This window comes from Littorina saxatilis, linkage group LG12 (genome assembly GCF_037325665.1).
Source record: "Littorina saxatilis isolate snail1 linkage group LG12, US_GU_Lsax_2.0, whole genome shotgun sequence".
Taxonomy (NCBI): domain Eukaryota; kingdom Metazoa; phylum Mollusca; class Gastropoda; order Littorinimorpha; family Littorinidae; genus Littorina; species Littorina saxatilis.
In genome coordinates this window covers 69,099,709-69,125,655 of record NC_090256.1, presented here as the reverse complement: position 1 = coordinate 69,125,655, position 25,947 = coordinate 69,099,709, and the positions used below count along the sequence as shown (strand labels likewise).

Here is a 25,947-nt window from a genome sequence, read left to right as displayed (position 1 = left end):
TCCCACGCGAATCTATCAAAACAAAAATGCAGAGTTATCTCCCATATGTTTTTCGCGAGCACTGATCTAAATTTGAGATCAGTGTTCGCGAGACGAAAATGATTGCAGATTGGCCGACTTCGACAGTGATCTCCGTTTTGTTCTTCACAGTTATGATAAAGACATCGTTCTAAGGTCAAAACAAGTCGAAATTTTGGGACTGCTGCCGGAAGGAGACCGTAATATATATGGTTTCATCACTGTCAACTGGTTACAGAAAAAATCGTCTGCTCCAGTGAGCGCCGAAACCAAACGGTTGATTATCACGTGACACTTTTGCCATATTTAGAGTTGTTTGCACAGTACGAAAAATAGCTCGCTTGAAACTGTCTCACATATCAATTCCTTTGTAATTTAAAAATTACAAAACACCATGAAAAATCATTATCGACGATCGCGAATCTGCTTATATCAATGATACATTACAAAAAGCTCTAAATATGTAAAAAAAAATAAATAAATAAATAAATAAATAAATCGGTTTCCTTGCCAGACAAGGAAACTCAAGGCATCCTGTCAGGCGGGAGAGAATGAGCCGAACTCATTTTGACCTGAGTTCAGGATGCACCTAGGTATGAGTCTAATATTTGTCCGTTATGGTAATAAGACATGATGATGTAATCCACATCCGGGTTGCTTGAATGCGGGGTATAAAGAAGCAGGGAAGCCTCTACATTGACTGGTCTGTGCAATCAGTGTAGAATACATGCGTGTGCGAGTCTGTGCGAGTCTGTGGGAGTCTGTGGGAGCGTAAACACTACAATTCCCCTCACTTTCTCTTCATAGGTTCTGTACATTGACCCCGATCTGACCCCCCTCCTTTTAAAGACCGGACTTTCTCAGATCTTTAAAGTGGTTCCACTGTTAATCAACCACACTCAGCTAAGCTCCAATCATAACGACACATTCCTCCCACCCCCCAGCCGACAAGAGACGAGGGGGACGGAGGGACCGTAGTGGCGGTCCTACAGCAAGCCGTAGAGCTGATCAACACGTACAACGCCCACACAAACTTTTCCTTTGACTTCAGCGTCCTCGAGGCGCTCGGCAGGATGGTGAGTGGGACCAGGCTTGTCTGACAAGGCCTCTTGTGTCGTCTACACACACACACACACACACACACACACACACACACACACACACACACACACTGACAAGGCCTCTTGTGTCGTCTACACACACACACACACACACACACACTGACAAGGCCTCTTGTGTCGTCTACACACACACACACACACACACACACACACACACACACTGACAAGGCCTCTTGTGTCATCTACACACACACACACACACACTGACAAGGCCTCTTGTGTCGTCTACACACACACACACACACTGACAAGGCCTCTTGTGTCGTCTACACACACACACACACACACTGACAAGGCCTCTTGTGTCGTCTACACACACACACACACACACACACACTGACAAGGCCTCTTGTGTCGTCTACACACACACACACACACACACACACACACACACACACGCCGCGCGCGCGCCTTTTGCAAACATGGCCTCAGTGTTCCATCAAGAATATTTCAAAACGGTTGTGAAGATGTTTATAGTTTCAGTTTTGTGTCCAACACAGTACAGCGAGCTGCGCAGTGATCTGCAGAGATTCGGAAAAGAGCTCGGCAACCTCGGACCACTGCACTTTCCGGTGAGCACGCCGTGCTTGTGGTACATAGCCACGCCCACCTCGTGACGAGTGCTTGTGGTACATAGCCACGCCCACCTCGTGACGAGTGCTTGTGGTACATAGCCACGCCCACCTCGTGACGAGTGCTTGTGGTACACATCGTGTGGTGTTTGGATGTGTCATCAAAATAACACACTTGGCACAGACCACTATCATTACAAGTGTCCAGGTTGGAACACATTGAGATCACTTAAGGGGAGACACGGGGGTCTAAAGGGGAGACACGGGGGTCTAAAGGGGAGACACGGGGGTCTAAAGGGGAGACACGGGGGTCTATAGGGGAAACAAATAGTTTTTAAGCAACAGTGATCCTTTTTTTAGGACAGAATATAGCCTACTGGGTATGACTTCCTGATCATAGAAATATGCCTGATAGCAAAATCGGATGTGTCGTTGCCATGGAAACCTTCCAAAATGGCCGCCAAATCAGTATGACAAAACGCCGTTTTGAACTTCTTGTAACACTTTCAGAACATTTAATGCACATTCAGATTTTGTTCTGAACAATTTACCAAATGCACTGAGAGCTATTTTATACATAATTATACTGTACGCATTAGAACAGTAAGTTCTTGTTGAAAACCACAATATAAAACTGGTTCCACATCATTGTCTCACTTCTGTTGGTTACTATATTCAGTGTTTTTTCATGTAAATTAAAACCAAAAAAACGGAATTGTTTATCAAGATCTAGTTGTGTGACATTTATTCTGCTCTTAATATCTTCTTTCCCTGCAGATTCTCTTAAAGCACACATCAGAAGCAGTCTCCAAGCATTTGGTAAGTGTTGCATCTCACTTCACATTTAACACGTGGAGTCAACACTATACTGTTCAAACCTAACACAATAACAAGAGCGTCAAAACTGAGGGTTGGCAAGTGTGGATAGCAGGGTGACTGAGGATAGGCTAGTGTGGATAGCAGGGTGACTGAGGATAGGCTAGTGTGGATAGCAGGGTGACTGAGGATAGGCTAGTGCAGACTGGCACATGACGCATTCAGAGAGTTCCACATCAGACAGCGACGGTGGAACACTTCCTGCAGCACTGACCTGCCCACATACCGGGAGCCACGAGCAGAGATCTGCCTCAGTCCTCCGGGCTTGCGTTCTGTACAATGAATGTGACAAGATGTTTGTTGTATTTTAGAGTGAGCAGATCTTTGTTTTGTTTTTCAGAGTGAGCAGATCGGAGTGCTTCTGGACATCGAGCGGACAGTGCCGAAAGCGATCCAGGTATTGTTGACTTACTGTTTGCTATTCCGTCTCACACGATCCTCACTCATTACGTTTATTTCAAACTTTATCATCCCATTGCTGGCAAATTCGGGTTCCTTCCACCCAGTGGAAAGCTAGCAGCAAAAAGAGTCGCATGTTGAGGTGTTATCATCCACCTACACTTGTGGCAGACTGACCGAGGTGTAATGATCCACCTACACTTGTGGCAGACTGACCGAGGTGTAATGATCAACCTACACTTGTGGCAGACTGACCGAGGTGTAATGATCAACCTACACTTGTGGCAGACTGACCGAGGTGTAATGATCAACCTACACTTGTGGCAGACTGACCGAGGTGTAATGATCAACCTACACTTGTGGCAGACTGACCGAGGTGTAATGATCAACCTACACTTGTGGCAGACTGACCGAGGTGTAATGATCAACCTACACTTGTGGCAGACTGACCGAGGTGTAATGATCAACCTACACTTGTGGCAGACTGACCGAGGCACAACCCCGCTTGACCATCAGTTTATTGGAGGGAAGAGCAGGGTCGTTGGTTTGTTACCGAGGTCGACTTTGAATAAACAAGTTAATCAGTAACAATGACTAATAGTCCATACCGTGCTCAAACAAAATATCACATCTATCCCCTCTTCTTTTTTTAAAAATCTTAGGCAGAACGTTAAATAAAGTTTATTCGTACTAATGGACATAATGTATACTTACTAGTATTTGGCGTGTGTGTATATGTTTGTGTGTGTATGTGTGTGTGTATGTGTGTGTGCGTGCGTGCGTGCGTGCGTGTGTGTGTGTGCGCGCGCGCGCATGTGTGTGTGTGTGTGAGTGTGTGTGTGTGTGTGTGTGTTAAACGCTGTGTACCCGACAGGCCCTCTCTGTCAGAGTGAAGGAAAATAACGACAGGAACAAAGCGTTCTTCACCAACCGCAGTCACTTGGGCAAAGTTGTAGCAACGGTCAGTTTAGGGCGATACTCATCACATGTGGGAGAGAGAGAGCGAGAGAGAGAGGGGGGGGGATATAGAGCGAGAGAGAGAGAGGGGGGAGATAGAGCGAGAGAAAGAGAAAGAGGGAGAGAGAGAGAGAGAGAGAGAGAGAGAGAGAGAGAGAGAGAGAGAGAGAGAGAGAGAGAGAGAGAGAGTGCAGACATTCTGAAAATTATGCAAATAAGATTCGTTTTTAGAACAGATTTGTATATTTCTCACTGCAAAGGTGGAGGCATCCCTAACCCAAGAATCGGACAACTTCACAAAGAGTTACCTTGACAACGCTGAGCAAACGGTAGGTGTGATTTCTACACTCCAACACACGTACAGTAGTACATACACACACACATAGACACACACGTACACACACACACACACGTACACACAAGTATCCACACACACACACACACACTCACACACACACACACACACACACACACACACACATACACACACATATGTTCTTCATGCAAAAGCAAGATTCCATGGATGCACACCAAGTTACCAGTGTATCAGCTGTGCTTATTCGTAAGAACGCAGAGAAAGTTCACCTGCGAGGATTGTGCACAAGCGATGTTGGACGAAAAGATTGTGGAGGACGTCAGTGAAATCCTCACCGAAGAAGAAGAATCTCTTGATGACAACCATGCGATTAAAAACAACAATGTCATCCTGCTACATGAGTTGCAGCTCTTGAAACTGGAACAGTCTGAGGGCAAGAGAATGATACAGAACATGGAGAACGCGATTCTCAACTTGGCCGAACAAATCCAGCTGACAAATAGAAGTCACAAAGAAGAGATCAAGGAACTGACTGACATGTTGTCGACACACCCCAAGACGAGACAACAAGATGTGACAACTCAAACGACGTATTCAGATATCCTTACGTACAGCACATCCGTAAAAGAACAACTACATGAGAAAAAACAGAAGGTTCCAAAGACCACTTGCCAACCTCAAAAGAATGGAAGCATGAACCATGACATCAGCATCGAAATGACACCAGAAAAGTCGTGCACAAAACCAATGACGTCATCAGGAATAGAGGTGAATAAAAGGGTTGATCAAGTCAGAGATATGTAGAGGTTACATGCCGAGTCTCAGTGATTATTAAAAATAATGGTCGAAGTTGGCGGATCATGAAAAATGCGAGCTTCAGCGAGCTTTTTCATGACCGCGAACTGAGACCATTATTTTTAATAATCACTGAGACGAGGTGTGTAACCTCTTTATTCCTCCTTTCTTCAGTTATTCAAAGAAAACAGGAGTTTTTGTGCGAAAGTTTGATCGAATCCGAATCACTCAACCAGTCAACCTGCGCAGGCGATCGATTAATGCGCGGTTGTATAGTTCCGTGCAAATCATTCCATTCTGTTAACACTTCTTGTCAGTTTCCCTGTTTTAGACTAAAATCAAGTACACAGATATGCTGTTATTCTGCTGTGGCGGTAAAGGCAGATATTGTGTGTTCTGTTTATGTTTTAGTATCGTTTAGCATAATATTCTTTCGTCAAATGGGACTAGCAGACGAACTTTTGCACCCGTGTTCCAACGTTAATTACTGTATGAAGTTCAGTTTTCTGGGGAAAATAGTGTATGAAACCGCTTTATGTTGTTTAAATTGATGAGATGTGTGCATTTGGTTGCGTGTGATCTGTTTATAAAATGAAATATTGTTGAAAACTGACCGTCGGATTGCAGTCAGTGTTGTCGAAGAAACTGCGTTAAAAGAAGGGGAACTACTCTTGTCGGCAAGAGTATGAGTTACTTGCCTTGGGAATTTGCTTGTGATGAACGGTGTGTGCACGGCAGATCTAGATTCAGAAAACAACCTAACTCATGGATTTTATATGGAGATTCATGTGTTCAGGCCTGTAGTTGTTAATTTAAATGCGGTATGTTTGTATTGTTTGCTCCAGAGATGTATATTTCGTACGTATAGAGCGTTCGGAACTTTTCAGTCGCAAAAGTAGTACCAAAACAGAACAGCTTCTCAACCCATTGCACTATCGAGGATTCAGGCTGTTGCTGGCTCGTTATTTGTTTGGTTGCTGGGTCATTATCGAAAAATAACTAGCTCTACAAGTTTACAGAGGTAAAGAAGCAGAGGGGGGAATAAAACATCGAAATCGCCATACGAGAAGATGGAAAACAAAGACCATGAAGCCGAAAAGGCAATGACGTCAACAACATCGAACAATCTGACGTCATCAAGAAATCCTCGTGTAAAAAAGAAAAACAAAAGCCCGATCAGCGTGTTGAAAAGACATCGCCGTGAAGATTCTTTTGACTTTGTTGATTCAACAGCGAGTGAGTCCAATTCATATGAAGATCAGGAAGACGTTGTGTTTGAAAACCTGTCGCGACAAGAGCACAGAGAGGAAGAAAACTCTCTACCAACAGTCTACCTCATTCATGACAGTGTATTGAAACATGTCGATCCAGGCCGAATGCAAAAAACGTACGGTCTGAAGATAGTAAAAAAAACATGTAGTGAACATCAAGGATTGCCAAGAAACAGTGGAGAACATTCACAAAACTCCAGATGCAATTATGTTTCATGTCGGGGTGAATGACATCAAGAAAGAAAAAGGTCAGAGAGCGGCAAAAATGATGACCAAATGTGTGGAGGCAGCCAAACAGCGATTCAAAGAAGCCAAGGTTGTCGTGAGTAAGATCATTCCAACTAACGTAATGGATCTGAACACTCAACGAGAGGTATTCAATGCTGTGTGCGCAGCAGACATGGCGGAGACAGGAATTTCCTTTGTCTCACATGAAAACGTATATTCGCTGTCGAACAGAGACGGAATACATCCAACGATGAAAGGCGCGGCAGTCCTGGCAAGAAACATTGGCCAACACCTTGACCATATTTTGTGGGAAAGGCAGGGAAAACATCACTCAGAACACCAAGCTGCCAGACCAATCCAACAACATACGGGTCATTATCATCGCCAATTTCATCACCAGTCTCGCCCACCACCATTTGAACGACGACACCAGCAAACGGGAAGACCGAGGACATGGGAGAGCAATGGAAGATGGAGTGGACATCATCATAGTCCACCAAAGAGAGATTCAGCCTTCATGCATCCTCACATGATGAGACCATGGAACTGGAGTCCACAACCACGACCACGCGATAGATATTTCTTTTAATAATATCGTGATAGATATTTTGTTCGTTAATAACGTATTCGATTCTTTCAAAAATGTTAGTGTTACGACGAAGGTAACTTTTCATACAAACCATACATGTTTGATAGTAGTACATTCAGTATTAATGTTTTGTCGTGGAACCTAAAAGGGTATAAAGAAACAATCGACGGACAAACAACCAACAAATTGCAGGATGATAACGTTATAAAATCTTTATGTGGATATGACATTATTATGCTGGAGGAGATGCACCTGGACGAGGACCATGCCGAAGAAGTATTTCTATCAGGATTTGTAAAACGTCACTTTTATAGAAAGAAAAGAACAAATGCAACCAGTGCTTCTGGGGGGATTAGTTTATTCATAAGAGAAAACATATCTTCAAACTTCCAAATCCTACAAAAAAGCAACAGTGACATTATTTGGCTAAAAGTTCAAAAGGATAACAAAGAACACGACATTTATTTAGGGTGTGTATATATTCCGCCCGAATCGTCATCCTTTGGAAAAGATTTTACTGAGGAATTGTGGGACAAGTTAGAGAATGACTTAGATGAATTAATACCCAAAGGTAACGTGATCTTATGCGGAGACTTCAATGCAAGAACGGGTGAACTGATCGATTATCTACAGTTAGATAGCGAAAGTCTTAGGTATTCTTTGCCATCGACTTATTGCTTTGACTATCTACATGAAAGACATTCTTCAGATAAGGTCATACAAAAACAAGGTAGAAGGTTGATAGATTTGTGCCATAATAATAACATGTATATACTTAATGGAAGGTCCTTGGGAGACTTAAGTGGGCGATACACATGTTATACACCCCAGGGTTGTAGTGTAGTAGACTATTTTCTTTGTTCTCAGGAACTAATCAAGGATGTAATACATATGAAAGTAAAAGATTTAACTGTATATTCAGATCATTGTCCTTTAGAACTAAGAATTCGAATTCCGTTCAAAGACAAAAATGCCAATGTTAAACCTAACATCAATTGTAAACTTAATAAATGTTTAATTAATAACCAAGAAAAAGCAGAAGATATAATATATCAGTGGGACAGCAATTCACAAGTTAAATTCAAACAGGAGTTAGACACACGAAACATGAAACATTTACTTCAGAACATAAACGACGAAATTGAAACAATGCATACATGTGAAGAGAAATATTATTCAGACGAGTGTGTTAACAATTTAACAGACAAAATAACAGCAATGCTAAACACGGCTGCAAAAAAATGCTTGAACAAGAAAATCAAGAACCGCAATTTTACAAAAAAGAATAGAAAACATAAAAAATGGTTCGATAGTGACTGTTTTTTACAAAGGAGAGAATTAAAATCATTATTAAATGCTCTAAATAGATACCCTTATGATGTAAATTTATGTCAGAAATACTACTCAAAAAGAAAAAAATACAAAGGAATATTAAAAAAAAAGAAAAGGATTTTTAAAGATAATTTAGTAAAGAAATTGAATGACGAATTTAATAACGATCCAAGTGCTATGTGGAAAACTCTAAAAGATTTAAAGACGATGGGTGAAGTCAATACAACTAAAAAATGTGCAATCAATCCAATGAAATGGATTGATCATTTAGAGAAATTGATAGGAACAGAAACTAAAGTTTCTGATGAAAGAAAATACATAGTAAATGAGGAATTAAAGAAGATGCATACACATTGTTATACACCTATTTTAGATGACCCCATAACAGAGAAAGAATTAAAAAAAGAATGTAAAACGTTGAAAAATAAGAAGTCATCCGGAAAAGATAGAATAACCAATGAAATTATAAAAGCAAGTTTAGATCATATGACTAAAATATTAGTTAATCTATTCAACATTATTCTTACAAGTGGTAACTATCCTACAGAATGGAAGACTGGAATAAGTGTACCATTGCATAAAAAAGGAGATCCAATGAATCCGAGTAACTATAGAGGAATCACTCTTAGTAGTAATTTGGGAAAATTGTTTTGTAAAATCATAAATTCAAGAATCAACAACTTTTTAGAAAAAAAGAATATTTATGCTGTGCATAAAATCATTTTTGCATGTTCAGATGTGCGAGGATAGACAAGAATTTAAGATAAAAAGTTTTCCGAAACCGGACAATCAGCCAGCGCCAGCCAGCGCCACAGTCACCACCACAACCACATGAAACGTTCATTGCCAGTTTACGCTGAAAATGTTTATTGGTCGACACCACAGGTCGTTCATTTTCAGCGCAGATAATGCATACAAAATCAGTGGAATATTTTCATAAATTCCACAAAAACTATGATTGACATAATCATATACATTGGGTTGTACATTTGCATAAATTCACCAAGAACAAAAATTGTCTTACACATCATAGATGGCATTGTCCACTATGTATTAGCTTACTGTTTTTTGTTCTTGTTTCCAGCTTCACCAACAAGCTGTCAAATTTTACTAGACTGGTCACCGGGTTACTTCCCTTTATCTACCGCTTTCTGCATCCGCTCATTAGACCATCATCAAAAAACTTATATTGGCAACTCTAAAAAACAATAAACATTGTGTTTTAGCCCAATTAAAGCACATCGATTAAATACATAATGTCTGTCATTCACCACCAATCCGGCGGTACGCGCCCACACAACTACGTTATGGTGGAGTAAGGGGATGGCGGTGGGGTTGAAAATTTTCGCACAGTTGTTTGGGACGTCTGGCACTGGCTACCGCAGATGCAGAAATGGCAGAGAGACTGATCTTGGGCCGGCTGGCCAATGGGAAGACGGCATTCCGCTCATTAGTTATGCATATGACCTGTGCTCTGGCACCGTCTATACACCACAATCTCGCTTCTCTTCACACCCAAAAATATCATTTATGCTGTGCATAAAATCATTTTTGCATGTTCAGATGTGCGAGGATAGACAAGAATTTAAGATAAAAAGTTTTCCGAAACCGGACAATCAGCCAGCGCCAGCCAGCGCCACAGTCACCACCACAACCACATGAAACGTTCATTGCCAGTTTACGCTGAAAATGTTTATTGGTCGACACCACAGGTCGTTCATTTTCAGCGCAGATAATGCATACAAAATCAGTGGAATATTTTCATAAATTCCACAAAAACTATGATTGACATAATCATATACATTGGGTTGTACATTTGCATAAATTCACCAAGAACAAAAATTGTCTTACACATCATAGATGGCATTGTCCACTATGTATTAGCTTACTGTTTTTTGTTCTTGTTTCCAGCTTCACCAACAAGCTGTCAAATTTTACTAGACTGGTCACCGGGTTACTTCCCTTTATCTACCGCTTTCTGCATCCGCTCATTAGACCATCATCAAAAAACTTATATTGGCAACTCTAAAAAACAATAAACATTGTGTTTTAGCCCAATTAAAGCACATCGATTAAATACATAATGTCTGTCATTCACCACCAATCCGGCGGTACGCGCCACCACCTGATGACTCACATCAGGTACCGCCACCAAGCAAAATCGACCTTTCTCGGAAAGTTGCACTGCACACTTTCTTATAATCCCAGGCTGCACTGCACACCTGTGATCCCATGTTAATGTTCTGCTGCACTGCACGCAGACATGTGCCTGACCTCCCCCTTTCTGTTGCACTGCACACAGAGAGAAGCCCTACGTTTTACCTGATCTACCAGTTGTGCACCCTGATGTAAGACAAGAAAGCGTTAGAAGACCATCTGCCCGCCTGACGGATTTGAGCGTCCGATGCCCCGTTCCGAGCCATGTGGGAGGCACCCCCAATCCTAAAGCTATGCGATTTGAAGTTCTGTTTGGGCAGGCCACAAAATTGGAAAACCAACTGTAGTTGCTCGTTGAATTCCCTGGCCGTTATGGGTGCCCCCGACATAGCTCGGAACAACGGCCCCGTTGCGGACAACAATATTGTTCCGTAAACAGCACAAGACCAATTGTCTCACCAGAATCATCACCAGGGGTTCTTTTGATGTCTGCTTAGTAATTACGGATACTAAATCTAAATTATCTGTATGAATGACTAAGTATTTGTTCTGAAAGGCCAGCGCCCATGTCTCCAGAGCCAAAACGATAGGATACAATTCCAGTAGGGTGATATTTTGGAGTCGCCACCAGTCGGACCACCTACCCTGAAACCACTGCCTACCGAACAAAGCCCCGTATCCCACTGCCCCGGATGCATCCGTCACTAAATCCAGCTCTTCTGAGGATACTTCCTTGTTCATGAGAAAAAAGCACTTCCCGTTAAATGACTGCAGAAAAGTTAGCCAAGTCTTCAAATCCTCTTTCACCCCTTGGTTCAGCCTCACGAAGAATAGCTGAGAGCGTATGCCTCTAATCAAGTCGATCAATCTCCTCAAGAACGCCCTCCCTGGCACCACTGCCTGGCAAGCAAAGTTCAGCAACCCTATGACCGACTGAATTTCCTTCACTGTTGCTTTCTTCTTTTGTAGTAGGTTCTGTATTTCTTGGGCACACTTCGTGAGTTTTTCCACCGGCAGCCGAATTTCTCTTTCGATTGTGTCTATCTCTATTCCCAGGAATGTCAACCTCGTCTCTGGGCCCTCCGTCTTATCAGGTGCCATGGGAACTCCTATTTCCTCACACAAACCCAGAAATTTGTCTAGGTATTCTTTGCCTAGCTGCTTCGATACTGCCGCAAGGAAAAAATCATCCAGGTAGTGCACTAATGGTATCCCTAACTTCTGAACAGCAATCCACTCCAAAGCCGTGCCTAGTTCTTCGAACAAGTGACAAGACGAAGAACAACCCATCTGAAGCGAAAGATCAACATAAAAACTTCCTTGCCAGCTCAGTACGAAGAGGTTTTGGTCACTAGGGTGAATAGGCAACAACCTAAAAGCTTTCTCCACATCAGTTTTTGCCATAAATGCTGTATTTCCTACTGTCTGCACTAACTGTACTGCATCTTGCACATTGGCATATGACACTGTGGCCATGTCTTCCTCTATGAAATCATTTATGGATGCCCCCTTCGGGTGAGATAGATGATGTATCATCCTATACTTTCCTTTCATCTTTTTCTCTACCAAGCCGATTGGAGAACATTGGAACTGAGTAAAAGGAATATGCCTAAAGGGACCTACTAACCTCCCCTCTTCTATTTCCTTCTTTATGTGCGCTTCTACTACTTCTGGCATTTCTTCTGCTGACTTCAGGTTCTTCTGAACTACACTATTTGGGGCTCCTGTGAACCCTACCCGGAAACCCTCTCTGAATCCCTGTATTAAAGCCCGCTTCTTCTGTGGATCGTACCCTTCCAGCCACTTTTCCAGCTTGTCCGCCTTCACTGGCGTGGCCCCCGTGCCCCAGTCTTCATTTCTTTCCTTCTCCTGCTTCTTTTCCCCCCCGTCCCGCTCGAAAGGGGTGCCCTTTGGCGCTGCATTTTCGGATTGCGTGTTGCCCCCCACACTGCGAGCAAAAGTGCTTGAAGCCACAATTGGGGCGGCTGCAAGATCCCTGTTCATTGAACTGGAAGCAGAAGCCCCCCACTTTGGCTGGGTTTCCACTTCCAGTCTTCCCCCCTGCGCCACCCTGCGGCTTCTTCTTTCCCCCGTCATGGGTCTGGGTGGCAGGCTCTAAGCGGGTGGTGGCGAACAGGTCCGCGTCGCTGTCCCCCCATGCCCTTTCTCCTGCAGCAATTGCGAGCCGGTAGCGGTAGTCATAGTCCCGCCAATTGCCCTGCAGCTCATGCAGGGTACACACCCGAGCAAAGTGGGCACCCAGGCCCCTGTGTACCTCTTTCGCTCTGTCCTGTAGTATAGTGATATAAATGTTCCAGGCCTTCACCCACTCTGTGAAGGTTAACAGTTTCTTTTCTTTCTTCTTCTTCTTCTTCTTTTTGTCTTCATCGTCCTCATCCGAGTCCTCCTCCAGCATTTCCTTCGGGTCCGCGGGCAGGAGTATTGCGAACCTAACCGCCACACCGCTCCAGATCTTTTCCTTTATTGTCTTTGGCACGTGTAGGTCAATGGGCAACATTTTCTGGTTGCCGGTTGCCCACGCCTGTGTACCGCTAGTGTTAGATTGCTCACCGGAGTGTCCAGAGTGCCCAGCCATGCCTGAGTTGGATTTTCCACCCGTAGCGGTGGTCGATCCTGCGGGCGATGCCTCAGGCGCCGGCGTCTTGGCGGCCCGAATCTCCGCAATCTCCTTCCTCAGGGCCTTCTGTTCAGCAAGGAGCTGGGTTAGCGACTCCTTCACGCCCATTTCGTCCTCTCCTTCAGCCTCCTCGTCTCGAAACCTCTTCGGGGGCTGCTTTGAGGGACGCCCCGGTCGCTTGGTTGGACGCTTCGACATCCTGAAACATTTCAAAGGCCACTAAGCATCAGGGGCCTATTTTTTTTTTTTTTTTTTTTTTTTTTTTTTTTTTTTTTTTTTTTTTTTTTTTTTTTTATATATATGCAGCACGGGCTGTACCAATAAAACATTCCCCATGAAGTCACAACCGGTTCTACCAAACCAGAACCAACAATGACGTCACTCCAGAAGCTGGAAAGGATATTCCCTCCTATTCCACTCCCGGCATCAAAGCTCTGCGTCTGGCGTCTTCGGTAGAACCCAACCACTTCAGTCTGGGAATAAACCTTGGTACCCCGTTCGTGCTGCATCTACACTCCTATTGTGGTTCTGCCCTCAGCACGAGAGTACACCTAAGAAAACACTGTCAATCTGATCATGCAGCACGGGCTGTACCAATACACATTCCCCATGAAGTCACAACCGGTTCTACCAAACCAGAACCAACAATGACGTCACTCCAAAAGCTGGAAAGGATACCCCATCCTATTCCACTCCCGGCATCAAAGCTCTGCGTCTGGCGTCTTCGGTAGAACCCAACCACTTCAGTCTGGGAATAAACCTTGGTACCCCGTCCGTGCTGCATCTACCCCTATTGTGGTTCTGCCATCAGCACGAGAGGATACCGGCTATCACTATTAGCCCCCACTTCCCTCTCACCCGCTGAACAACCACAACACCTTCTTACCTCATTGGTCTATATGCCGACTGTCCAACAGAACTTTTCTCAGTGCTCTGTACAGTAGCATGTGCCCCGACCCTGACAGATGAATCCCATCTGCTAAAAAATGTTTCTGATACTGAGCAAACTTCTCTGCTGGAGGGAAAGCCACGTAGTGGGGGAACAAACCCACTATCCTGTGTGCCGTTTTCAGCTGTTGATGAAGAAGCCTATTCACCTCCCTGGCTATGTCATTGAAACCCCCCCAGCCACTGTATCTCTGTGTCATCCCTGACACCACCACTACTGAGTTTGCCAATGTTTGCACCCTCACACACAGATGCCACAGCTCACGAAACACTTTATTCGGTGTCGTTCCGGGAACAATATTATTGTCCCCCACCATTAGCACTATCACTCCCCATTTTTTCCGGGTGAAAATGGCCCTGTTCTGTTCTAGCATTGATTCAACGTCGCTTATTTTTCGGCCCCCTCTCCCATCGAATATCTGCTCAAAACCATCAAAACCTAAATCTGGCCGCACCCCCTCATCTGTGTTCACAAATCGCTGAAACCTCCACGTGAAAGAGTGCCCGACCACCGCACAACTTGTAAACATTTTCGCTCCCGCCGTCTTTCTTCACAAAGAAACTAGTCACGTGACCGAGCGATTCGCGTTGCCACTGCTCGGACCAATTTTAATGCCAGGAGAAGATGATACTGTCTTCTTTTCTCCCTGAACACTTTTACTGACGGCTGTCAGCTAATTGTACCATCACCGTCTACCTAGCTATCACCCTCGTTCCTTCGAGTGTCACTCCCGGCAAACGTGAAACCACATGTTTCTGCCTACGGTGCCACGCTGTCTCCCAGTTTCCCAAACTCCAAACTTTCCTTGCAGACAACTAATTGGCCCCACTCGAGCCTATTACCGCTGTTTCGATCTCAATCGCCCCTCTCGACAATCAAGCAACAAAACAAAACAAAAAAAGGTAAAAGTACGTGTACCTTCTCTTTCCAAAATCCTTGAAACGTTGAAAATTTTCGCACAGTTGTTTGGGACGTCTGGCACTGGCTACCGCAGATGCAGAAATGGCAGAGAGACTGATCTTGGGCCGGCTGGCCAATGGGAAGACGGCATTCCGCTCATTAGTTATGCATATGACCTGTGCTCTGGCACCGTCTATACACCACAATCTCGCTTCTCTTCACACCCAAAAATATCATTTTGATAAAAGAACAAGCTGGGTTTCGAAAAGGATACCGAACGATGGATCAAATATTCATTCTGAAGAAAATTGTAGACGATATTATCAATACTAAAAATGGTAGATTATATGGATGTTTCGTAGATTTTCAAAAAGCTTTTGATAACGTTTGGCATGATGCACTTTTACTTAAGATATACAAAACCGGCATAAGAGGTAAATGCTACAATATAATCAAAAACATGTATATTAATACAAAGATATGCACACAAATGCAAGGTGGATATTCACCAGATGTATTGGTTAAAAAAGGAGTACATCAAGGAAATACATTAAGCCCAACTCTTTTTAATATTTTCATTAATGATATAACTGATGGAATGCCTGACGTTGATTCGCCATACATTAACCAGAATACAAAAATATCGTGTCTACTGTATGCAGATGATCTAGTACTTCTTTCAAAATCAAAAATAGGATTACAAAATAAGTTAGATTATCTAAATAACTATTGCCTACAGTGGGGTTTGAAAATTAACATAGAAAAAACTAAAATTATAGTATTTTGTCATATAAATCCAAAAATGCACACAATATTTAAATGTGGAACTGATGTAATCAAAGTAACAGATCAATATAAATATTTAGGGGTCATATTCAACAAGAATGGAAATTTTGATACAGCTCAAGATCATTTAAGTAAACAAGGTAATAAAGCAGCACATTCCCTCCGCAGAATTTTCAGCAATCAAAACGTGCAAATAGACACAATGATACATTTATTTGATTCACTTGTAAATCCGATATTAACATATGGCGCTGAAATCTGGTATCCGTTTACGTTTAATAATAAAATAAAACAAACAAATACTGATCATTTCTTTGGATCATGTTTATCTAGCAAAAATCCTCATGAATTTGTTTATATCAAATTTTGTCGATTCCTTCTTGGAGTTCATAGAAAAGCTATGTGGATACCTGTACTGGGGGAATTAGGAAGGTTCCCTTTAGGATTAAAAATGTTATCACAAACAATAGCATTCTGGGCGCATATTCTAGACTCCAAACAAGATTCGTATATACATCAATTATATGACTCAATGTTGCACCATCCGACAGAAACGCCATGGCTACAATTTGTTAGACAATCTCTTTGTAACTTAGGTTTTAGTCACGTTTGGCATAACCAATCTACATTAAATGTACACAAATTAAAGTTTGCCATTGACAAAAAACAACAAGAGGAATATATAAGATATTGGACAAAAGAAAAATCAGATACATATTCCAGACTTAAGTTTTATTCTATGATCAGTAAATCTTACGAAATGCAGTCATACTTAATACAAATTAAGAATAATAAACACAGAAAGATGTTAAGCAGATTAAGGACTAGCACACATTGTCTAAAAATTGAAAGTGGAAGACATCAGAATATCCCTAAAGAAAATCGTCTTTGTATTGAATGCAATGTCATAGAAGATGAAATACATTTTCTAGATAAATGCAATAAATATGTTAAATTAAGGGATGAATTTAAAGAAGATGCTTCACATATCAATATGAAATATGCTAACAAAAATCCAAGTAACTTATTTTTAGAAGACGAAGTTCAAGTTCGTCTTGGCAAATTTGTTACGGATTGTTTTAGCATTGTATAATGCATTATTTGTTGTTTGTTGTGTCAATAACTTTACTGGTTCATGACAATAAACATTATTCTATATTCTATTCTATTCTATTCTATTCACACACACACACACACACACACACACGGCACACACACACACACACACACCCTCAACCAAATTCCGATGGGACATAGTCGAAGGCAAGAAGCGCCAAAGAGGCCTGTACCCGTTTTGACCAAAGATGTAAAATAGTGCAATACAAGGAACTTAGTCGATAAATATCGACAGGGGGCCGACAAATGGTTTAAATGTGAAATGTGTGTATATGGGTGTGGGTCTGAAACAAACAAACAAACCATGTGAAAAACGACACAACATTGTTAAAATTATTATTGGCCAACGTTGAACGTTTACGAAGGCCTCAATCTTCACGCGCAAAAACCGTAGACGAGATTAATAGGTGCTTGATTTTGGTATTTTGAATTACATAACATTAAACCTTTTTTGGGTTTCATGGTCATGGCAACAGCCATAATGATATTACATGATGTATAATATTATATTTCAGCATATGTGAATTACATGTCATCATACCAAACTGTCATACATTTTTATTCCTACATTATTCTGATTGATCACAACCAAACCTACTATCATTGGACACATCCAAATGCAAGCGCCTGTTCTTGACAATTTCCCACTGATCTAAAAATAAAATCAGTGCAATTTCCTGGGTCGGGCTTTGCCACAGACACTGTTTGGCCTGTAGGTAAAATGTACAATGTATTTTCTGATTTGTGCACAAAAGCTTTTTTTTCTTTTTTCTTTTTTTTAACATAACAACGTTTAATGGCACTGTATGTTTGAAAGACCATGGTCACATTTGTAAAACAAATGTTAAATTAGAAAATAAATAACATTTTGGTTCATGATTTTTTCCTACACCTGTGCTGAAAATAAGAAATAAAAATGTCGGTATATAAGTCACTCAAACACAATAATTATAGTAAGAATGGTTTGAGTTTGTTGCGGTTGACCCTGCACAGTTCGACCTATGATGTTTTTGTTGAACAATTTCGCCGTCACGCCTCCCATAGGGTGACGTATTTCACAACTTCCTGTGTTACACAAACTCAGTGATGACCAATTTTGCCTTCACCCCTCCCATAGGGTGACGTATTTCACAACTTCCTGTGTTACACAAACTCAGTGATGACCAATTTTGCCTTCACCCCTCCCATAGGGTGACGGATTTCACAACTTTCTACTAATGAACAATGTTGCCTTCACCCCTCCCATTGGGTGACGGATGTCACAACTTCCTGTGTACACAAACTGATGACGTATTTCACAACAAAATGGCGCTGCCCATGGTAAACCTCGAAACTATCCGTATGAATGGGGGCCTAGGAGGCCCCCATAATGATGAGTGGTTGTGTGTGTGTGTGTGTGTGTGTAATCCGATGTAAAGTGTACATTTGGTGGCGCAGTGGTACATAATATCAATGCGCCCTTTGACGCACTGAAGGGAATTGTGCCATGATGGGACATTTTCAGATTTTCAGATTTAATGCGCCAATGTTGTAAATGAAAGCCTGCAGTAAGAGTGTGATGAAGCAGGGTGTAAAGGTCTTTATTTTATTTTTTTTTGTGCAGCTGGTCCTGGAGTTTGCAGAGTGCACTCCCTTGTTTGGCGCCACCACCATCATACTGGAGGAGATCTTGTGCTCCTACACAGAACAGGTACACACACTGGCATCTAAACTTATCTAAACAATTATGGCGACAAATTTCGCACCCAAATTAAAGCGTTAATTCCCGTGTCATTTCGTTCAAACGTTCCAGTTAAGGCCATTCATTTGTCTTTCTGGATCACCTTTCGCAATAAAGATTCCTTTTACAGGGATCACGTGACCGCCGCTCAAATAAAGGTACCCTCAAATCGACAAAGGATCAATTAAAATTCGACGAAAAATCACAATAGGCTAAATTTTGCAACTTTTACATACAAGAAGAAAGTCAAGGTTTATTACAGCGGCGGTCACAAATATCTTACCACAGTGAATGGTTTAATTAAAGTCAATACCATATGCTGCTTCCTTGAGGCGATGCTAATTTATTTATTCTTGATGGTTTTGTTCCAATGTACACCAGTGACTATGCATGTTGTGATGTCTCCGTGTGACTGTGTCTCAGAGCGGCTGGATCTGGCTTGGTCTGGGCTGGCTGTGGTTTGTCCTGGTGCCCGCCATCTACCTGGCCTGCGTGCTCCTCCGCTTCTGGCAGGAGCTGCTCCACGTCCTGGACCTCCACCAACACAGGTTGGGCTGGGAGAGTGCTGCGTGTAGAATCACTGGAGGTTGGGCTGGGAGAGTGCTGTGAGTAGAATCACTGGAGGTTGGGCTGGGAGAGTGCTGCGTGTAGAATCACTGGAGGTTGGGCTGGGAGAGTGCTGCGTGTAGAATCACAGGAGGTTGGGCTGGGAGAGTGCTGCGTGTAGAATCACTGGAGGTTGGGCTGGGAGAGTGCTGCGTGTAGAATCACTGGAGGTTGGGCTGGGAGAGTGCTGCGTGTAGAATCACTGGAGGTTGGGCTGGGAGAGTGCTGCGAGTAGAATCACAGGAGGTTGGGCTGGGAGAGTGCTGCGTGTAGAATCACTGGAGGTTGGGCTGGGAGAGTGCTGCGTGTAGAATCACTGGAGGTTGGGCTGGGAGAGTGCTGCGTGTAGAATCACAGGAGGTTGGGCTGGGAGAGTGCTGCGTGTAGAATCACAGGAGGTTGGGCTGGGAGAGTGCTGCGAGTAGAATCACTGGAGGTTGGGCTGGGAGAGTGCTGCGTGTAGAATCACTGGAGGTTGGGCTGGGAGAGTGCTGCGTGTAGAATCACTGGAGGTTGGGCTGGGAGAGTGCTGCGTGTAGAATCACTGCATGGAGGTTGGGCTGGGAGAGTGCTGCGAGTAGAATCACAGGAGGTTGGGCTGGGAGAGTGCTGCGTGTAGAATCACTGGAGGTTGGGCTGGGAGAGTGCTGCGTGTAGAATCACTGGAGGTTGGGCTGGGAGAGTGCTGCGTGTAGAATCACTGCATGGAGGTTGGGCTGGGAGAGTGCTGCGAGTAGAATCACAGGAGGTTGGGCTGGGAGGGTGCTGCGTGTAGAATCACTGGAGGTTGGGCTGGGAGAGTGCTGCGTGTAGAATCACTGGAGGTTGGGCTGGGAGAGTGCTGCGTGTAGAATCACTGGAGGTTGGGCTGGGAGAGTGCTGCGAGTAGAATCACTGGAGGTTGGGCTGGGAGAGTGCTGCGTGTAGAATCACTGGAGGTTGGGCTGGGAGAGTGCTGCATGTAGAATCACAGGAGGTTGGGCTGGGAGAGTGCTGCGTGTAGAATCACAGGAGGTTGGGCTGGGAGAGTGCTGCGTGTAGAATCACAGGAGGTTGGGCTGGGAGAGTGCTACGTGTAGAATCACTGGAGGTTGGGCTGGGAGAGTGCTGCGTGTAGAATCACTGGAGGTTGGGCTGGGAGAGTGCTGCGTGTAGAATCACAGGAGGTTGGGCTGGGAGAGTGCTGCGTGTAGAATCACAGGAGGTTGGGCTGGGAGAGTGCTGTGAGTAGAATCACTGGAGGTTGGGCTGGGAGAGTGCTGTGAGTAGAATCACTGGAGGTTGGGCTGGGAGAGTGCTGCGTGTAGAATCACTGGAGGTTGGGCTGGGAGAGTGCTGCGTGTAGAATCACTGGAGGTTGGGCTGGGAGAGTGCTGCGTGTAGAATCACTGGAGGTTGGGCTGGGAGAGTGCTGCGTGTAGAATCACTGGAGGTTGGGCTGGGAGAGTGCTGCGAGTAGAATCACAGGAGGTTGGGCTGGGAGAGTGCTGCGTGTAGAATCACTGGAGGTTGGGCTGGGAGAGTGCTGCGTGTAGAATCACTGGAGGTTGGGCTGGCAGATTGCTGCGTGGAGAATCACTGGAGGTTGGGCTGGGAGAGTGCTGCATGTAGAATCACTGCATGGAGGTTGGGCTGGGAGAGTGCTGCGAGTAGAATCACAGGAGGTTGGGCTGGGAGAGTGCTGCGTGTAGAATCACTGGAGGTTGGGCTGGGAGAGTGCTGCGTGTAGAATCACTGGAGGTTGGGCTGGGAGAGTGCTGCGTGTAGAATCACTGGAGGTTGGGCTGGGAGAGTGCTGCGTGTAGAATCACTGGAGGTTGGGCTGGGAGAGTGCTGCGTGTAGAATCACTGGAGGTTGGGCTGGGAGAGTGCTGCGTGTAGAATCACTGGAGGTTGGGCTGGGAGAGTGCTGCGTGTAGAATCACTGGAGGTTGGGCTGGGAGGGTGCTGCGTGTAGAATCACTGGAGGTTGGGCTGGGAGAGTGCTGCGTGTAGAATCACTGGAGGTTGGGCTGGGAGAGTGCTGCGTGTAGAATCACTGGAGGTTGGGCTGGGAGAGTGCTGCGTGTAGAATCACTGGAGGTTGGGCTGGGAGAGTGCTGCGTGTAGAATCACTGGAGGTTGGGCTGGGAGAGTGCTGCGTGTAGAATCACTGGAGGTTGGGCTGGGAGAGTGCTGCGTGTAGAATCACTGGAGGTTGGGCTGGGAGAGTGCTGCGAGTAGAATCACTGGAGGTTGGGCTGGGAGAGTGCTGCGTGTAGAATCACTGGAGGTTGGGCTGGGAGAGTGCTGCGTGTAGAATCACTGGAGGTTGGGCTGGGAGAGTGCTGCGTGTAGAATCATTGGAGGTTGGGCTGGGAGAGTGCTGCGTGTAGAATCACTGGAGGTTGGGCTGGGAGAGTGCTGTGAGTAGAATCACTGGAGGTTGGGCTGGGAGAGTGCTGTGAGTAGAATCACTGGAGGTTGGGCTGGGAGAGTGCTGCGTGTAGAATCACTGGAGGTTGGGCTGGGAGAGTGCTGCGTGTAGAATCACTGGAGGTTGGGCTGGGAGAGTGCTGCGTGTAGAATCACTGGAGGTTGGGCTGGGAGAGTGCTGCGTGTAGAATCACTGGAAGTTGGGCTGGGAGAGTGCTGCGTGTAGAATCACTTGAGGTTGGGCTGGGAGAGTGCTGCGTGTAGAATCACAGGAGGTTGGGCTGGGAGAGTGCTGCGAGTAGAATCACTGGAGGTTGGGCTGGGAGAGTGCTGCGAGTAGAATCACTGGAGGTTGGGCTGGGAGAGTGCTGCGTGTAGAATCACTGGAGGTTGGGCTGGGAGAGTGCTGCGTGTAGAATCACTGGAGGTTGGGCTGGGAGAGTGCTGCGTGTAGAATCACAGGAGGTTGGGCTGGGAGAGTGCTGCGTGTAGAATCACTGGAGGTTGGGCTGGGAGAGTGCTGCTTGTAGAATCACTGGAGGTTGGGCTGGGAGAGTGCTGCGTGTAGAATCACACGAGCTTGTATCAAAGCGCCTGTCGATGGAAGTAGTGAATAATAGTACATGTCCTATTATATATATTCTGTGTGAGGGCGGGAGTGATATAACATGGGGACAAATTGTCAGTAATACTACAGTCAGGAGAAAGGAGCAGGATACTTCAATCGACCGCCGCTTTGATACAAGCCCCTGTGTGTATAATCTAGATAACCGAGTCAGTCCATCCTTCGCGAATCAACAAAACTGATCATTGGAAAACAGTCACTGGAAGTCATTGTCCATTCCGGGCGACGCGAGTTCCAGGGGTTGTTTCAGTCTCTGTTGGTCGAGACTCATCGAGGGTTTTTTCTTCTGTTAGTAACCTTTTTCTGTTTCTGTTAATAACCTTTTTCTGTTTCTGTTAATTACCCTTTTCTGTTTCTGTTAATAACCTTTTTTTGTTTCTGTTAATTACCCTTTTCTGTTTCTGTTAATAACCTTTTTCTGTTGATAACCTTTTTCTGTTAACAACCTTTTTCTGTTAATAACCTTGAAATATATATAATGAAGTAAGATGAGGTGTACGTTCCCCGACCTCTTGGTGCTTCGTCTTCAGCAATCCGAGGTGACATTTTGTTAGTCACGTCGTGAAACCGTCTGACACTTTAAAAACGACGTTGGTCGCCATTTCCCATTGCAGTGGAGTTGTTGTGGAATTGACCGAGGACAATTATACAGTGCTACCTCTATTTAAAGACCTCCAAAATATCTGAAAATATAGAATTTAGCAGAGAGGAAGAATGAACAAGTCGCGTTAGGCGAAATTACTACATTTAGTCAAGCTGTGGAACTCACAGAATGAAACTGAACGCACTGCATTTTTTCACAATGACCGTAGTCCGCCGCTCGTGCAAAAGGCAGTGAAATCGACGAGCCTGTTTAACGCGGTAGTGGTTGCGCTGTGCTGCATAGCACGCTTTACTGTACCTCTCTTCGTTTTTACTTTTTGAGCGTGTTTTTAATCCAAACATATCATATCTATATGTTTTTGGAATCAGGAACCGACAAGGAATAAGATGAAATTGTTTTTAAATCGATTTCGGAAATTTTATTTTAATCATAATTTTTATGTTTTTAATTTTCAGAGCTTGTTTTTAATCCAAATATAACATACTTATATGTTTTTGGAATCAGAAAATGATGAAGAATAAGATGAACGTAATTTTGGATCGTTTTATAAAAAATAATTTTAATTACAATGTTCAGATTTTTAATGACCAAAGTCATTAATTAATTTTTGAGCCACCAAGCTGAAATGCAATACCAAAGTCCGGCCTTCGTCGAAGATTGCTTTGCCAAAATTTCAATCAATTTGATTGAAAAATGAGGGTGTGACAGTGCCGCCTCAACTTTTACAAAAAGCCGGATATGACGTCATCAAAGACATTTATCCCAAAAATTAAAAAAACGTCTGGGGATATCATACCTAGGAACTCATGTAAAATTTCATAAAGATCGGTCCAGTAGTTTACTCTAAATCGCTCTACACACTCACACGTACACAGACAGACACACACACACACACATACACCACGACCCTCGTCTCGATTCCCCCTCTATGTTAAAACATTTAGTCAAAACTTGACTAAATGTAAAAAGTAAGGTAAGTATAGTGACTCTATGACGAGAAAGTGTGAGGAAATCCGGTGTTGTTTTTAAGGGAGTCATATTAGTGTTAAACTGGAGGGAGTCATATTAGTGTTAAACTGGAGAGAGTCATATTAGTGTTAAACTGGAGGGAGTCATATAAGTGTTAAACTGGAGGGAGTCATATTAGTGTTAAACTGGAGGGAGTCATATTAGTGTTAAACTGGAGGGAGTCATATTAGTGTTAAACTGGAGGGAGTCATATTAGTGTTAAACTGGAGGGTGTGATATTAGTGTTAAACTGGAGGGAGTGAAAGCAGAGGTTTCAGCGTCTGATCATTGTGTTACAGCTGCGTGCGGGCTGACGGCGACCTGCTTGTCACTGACACTGCACACGATCTCGGTCCCTCTGGTGTGCATGACACGGCAATGGACAAGACTTGTGACGTCATCAACACAACCGACACACAAAGCAGAGTTGTGGAAGGTCCTCGTGATGAGAGCAACCAACTGCAGCCCGCCATGGTGGGTGGAGCCAACAACTCGCCAGCCTCACGGGGCAGCGCTCAGTCACTGCACTCTGCCACGTCTCAGGCAAAGCATCGCCACACTTTCCAAGAGTCTTACCCATCCTTAGTCCCTGTCCCAAGCCTTGACGAGACCCACACACAGTCTTGTAGCGACCAAAGCGACACAGAGATGAGCACCGAAGATGGTACGAAAGAAGCGCAAGCAGTTGAAAGCCGTGACCGTGGGGTCATTGATGGGGTCATCGGTGGCCGTGGGGTCACCTGTGACCCGACACAACGTGACACAGACAGCAGCACCAGCCGTTTCTCACCTGACCCTGTGGACGTGGACTGGATGACCAAGACCGAGGAGTGGACCACGGACGACCCAAACCACGTGACGTTTCACTGCAGGCTGCAACTGGGCGCTGAGAGAGTGCTGTGTGATTGGGAGAACGGAGCCAGCGAGACGGATGATGACATCATTGGCTACAACCTTGAGCTGACCTCGTCAGAAACCACCTGGCTCGTTGTCTCCCCTGATGAAGACGGACAAGACAGCACGGAGAGTATCCTCGGGGATTGAGGGCAGAGAACTTCTCAGGCTGCAGTGGATGGACTGTGCTGCTGGCCCCACACGTGATACCAATCAACAGCTGACATGTTCTTACACAACAATCTTACACAGTTGAACAAGCATAATTTCCAGTGATAGGTACGCTTTTGTATTTTGAAGAAAGGGCGACAGATTCAGAATGTAGACCATAGAGTAAGGGGATGACGTCAACATATTTTGAGGTAAATTGAGAAACGTAATTTCAATTGATTCTTCAGTACTTTGACCGTAGGCTACCAATTGCAGGTGTGTGGGTGGTGCATCGTTATCCATTGCAGGTGTGTGGGTGGTGCATCGTTATCCATTGCAGGTGTGTGGGTGGTGCATCGTTATCCATTGCAGGTGTGTGGGTGGTGCATCGTTATCCATTGCAGGTGTGTGGGTGGTGCATCGTTATCCATTGCAGGTGTGTGGGTGGTGCATCGTTATCCATTGCAGGTGTGTGGGTGGTGCATCGTTATCCATTGCAGGTGTGTGGGTGGTGCATCGTTATCCATTGCAGGTGTGTGGGTGGTGCATCGTTATCCATTGCAGGTGTGTGGGTGGTGGATCGTTATCCATTGCAGGTGTGTGGGTGGTGCATCGTTATCCATTGCAGGTGTGTGGGTGGTGCATCGTTATCCATTGCAGGTGTGTGGGTGGTGCATCGTTATCCATTGCTAGTTTTGATTGGTGTGTACATAATAAGATAAAAAGACAATCTTTCTTTTCTTTATTTGGTGTTTAACGTCGTTTTCAACCGTTCAAGGTTATATCGCGACGGGAAAAAGACAATACATACGTACACAAACAGTCACACCGTATAGACACAATGACAATGAATCCATTGCGTTTGGTCTGATGTCTGTTATTAACCACGTTAATGTACTGTTTGT

At 44.3% G+C, this 25,947-nt stretch overlaps 2 protein-coding genes and 1 long non-coding RNA gene across 3 annotated transcripts; 2 read left to right on the top strand and 1 right to left on the bottom strand.

The window, feature by feature from the left end:
- Window positions 1-988: 988 nt before the first annotated feature.
- On the top strand, window positions 989-2,530 carry LOC138981005 (uncharacterized). The gene is made up of 3 exons (XR_011460531.1): window positions 989-1,094; window positions 1,640-1,711; window positions 2,489-2,530. It is a non-coding gene; the product is annotated as an uncharacterized lncRNA (long non-coding RNA).
- Window positions 2,531-2,739: 209 nt separating this feature from the next.
- LOC138983175 (uncharacterized) lies at window positions 2,740-25,441 on the top strand. The gene is made up of 7 exons (XM_070356586.1): window positions 2,740-2,841; window positions 2,928-2,984; window positions 3,861-3,947; window positions 4,204-4,272; window positions 18,624-18,710; window positions 19,164-19,288; window positions 24,298-25,441. Exons 1-7 carry the CDS (start codon window positions 2,740-2,742, stop codon window positions 25,040-25,042), a joined length of 1,272 nt encoding a protein of 423 aa, XP_070212687.1. The 3' UTR covers window positions 25,043-25,441.
- On the bottom strand, window positions 9,156-17,012 carry LOC138982646 (uncharacterized). Its single transcript, XM_070355970.1, has 2 exons — window positions 15,137-17,012; window positions 9,156-13,468 (listed from the first exon to the last, which is right to left on the bottom strand). Exon 2 carries the CDS (start codon window positions 13,465-13,467, stop codon window positions 12,484-12,486), a length of 984 nt encoding a protein of 327 aa, XP_070212071.1. The 5' UTR covers window position 13,468; window positions 15,137-17,012; the 3' UTR covers window positions 9,156-12,483.
- Window positions 25,442-25,947: the final 506 nt, after the last annotated feature.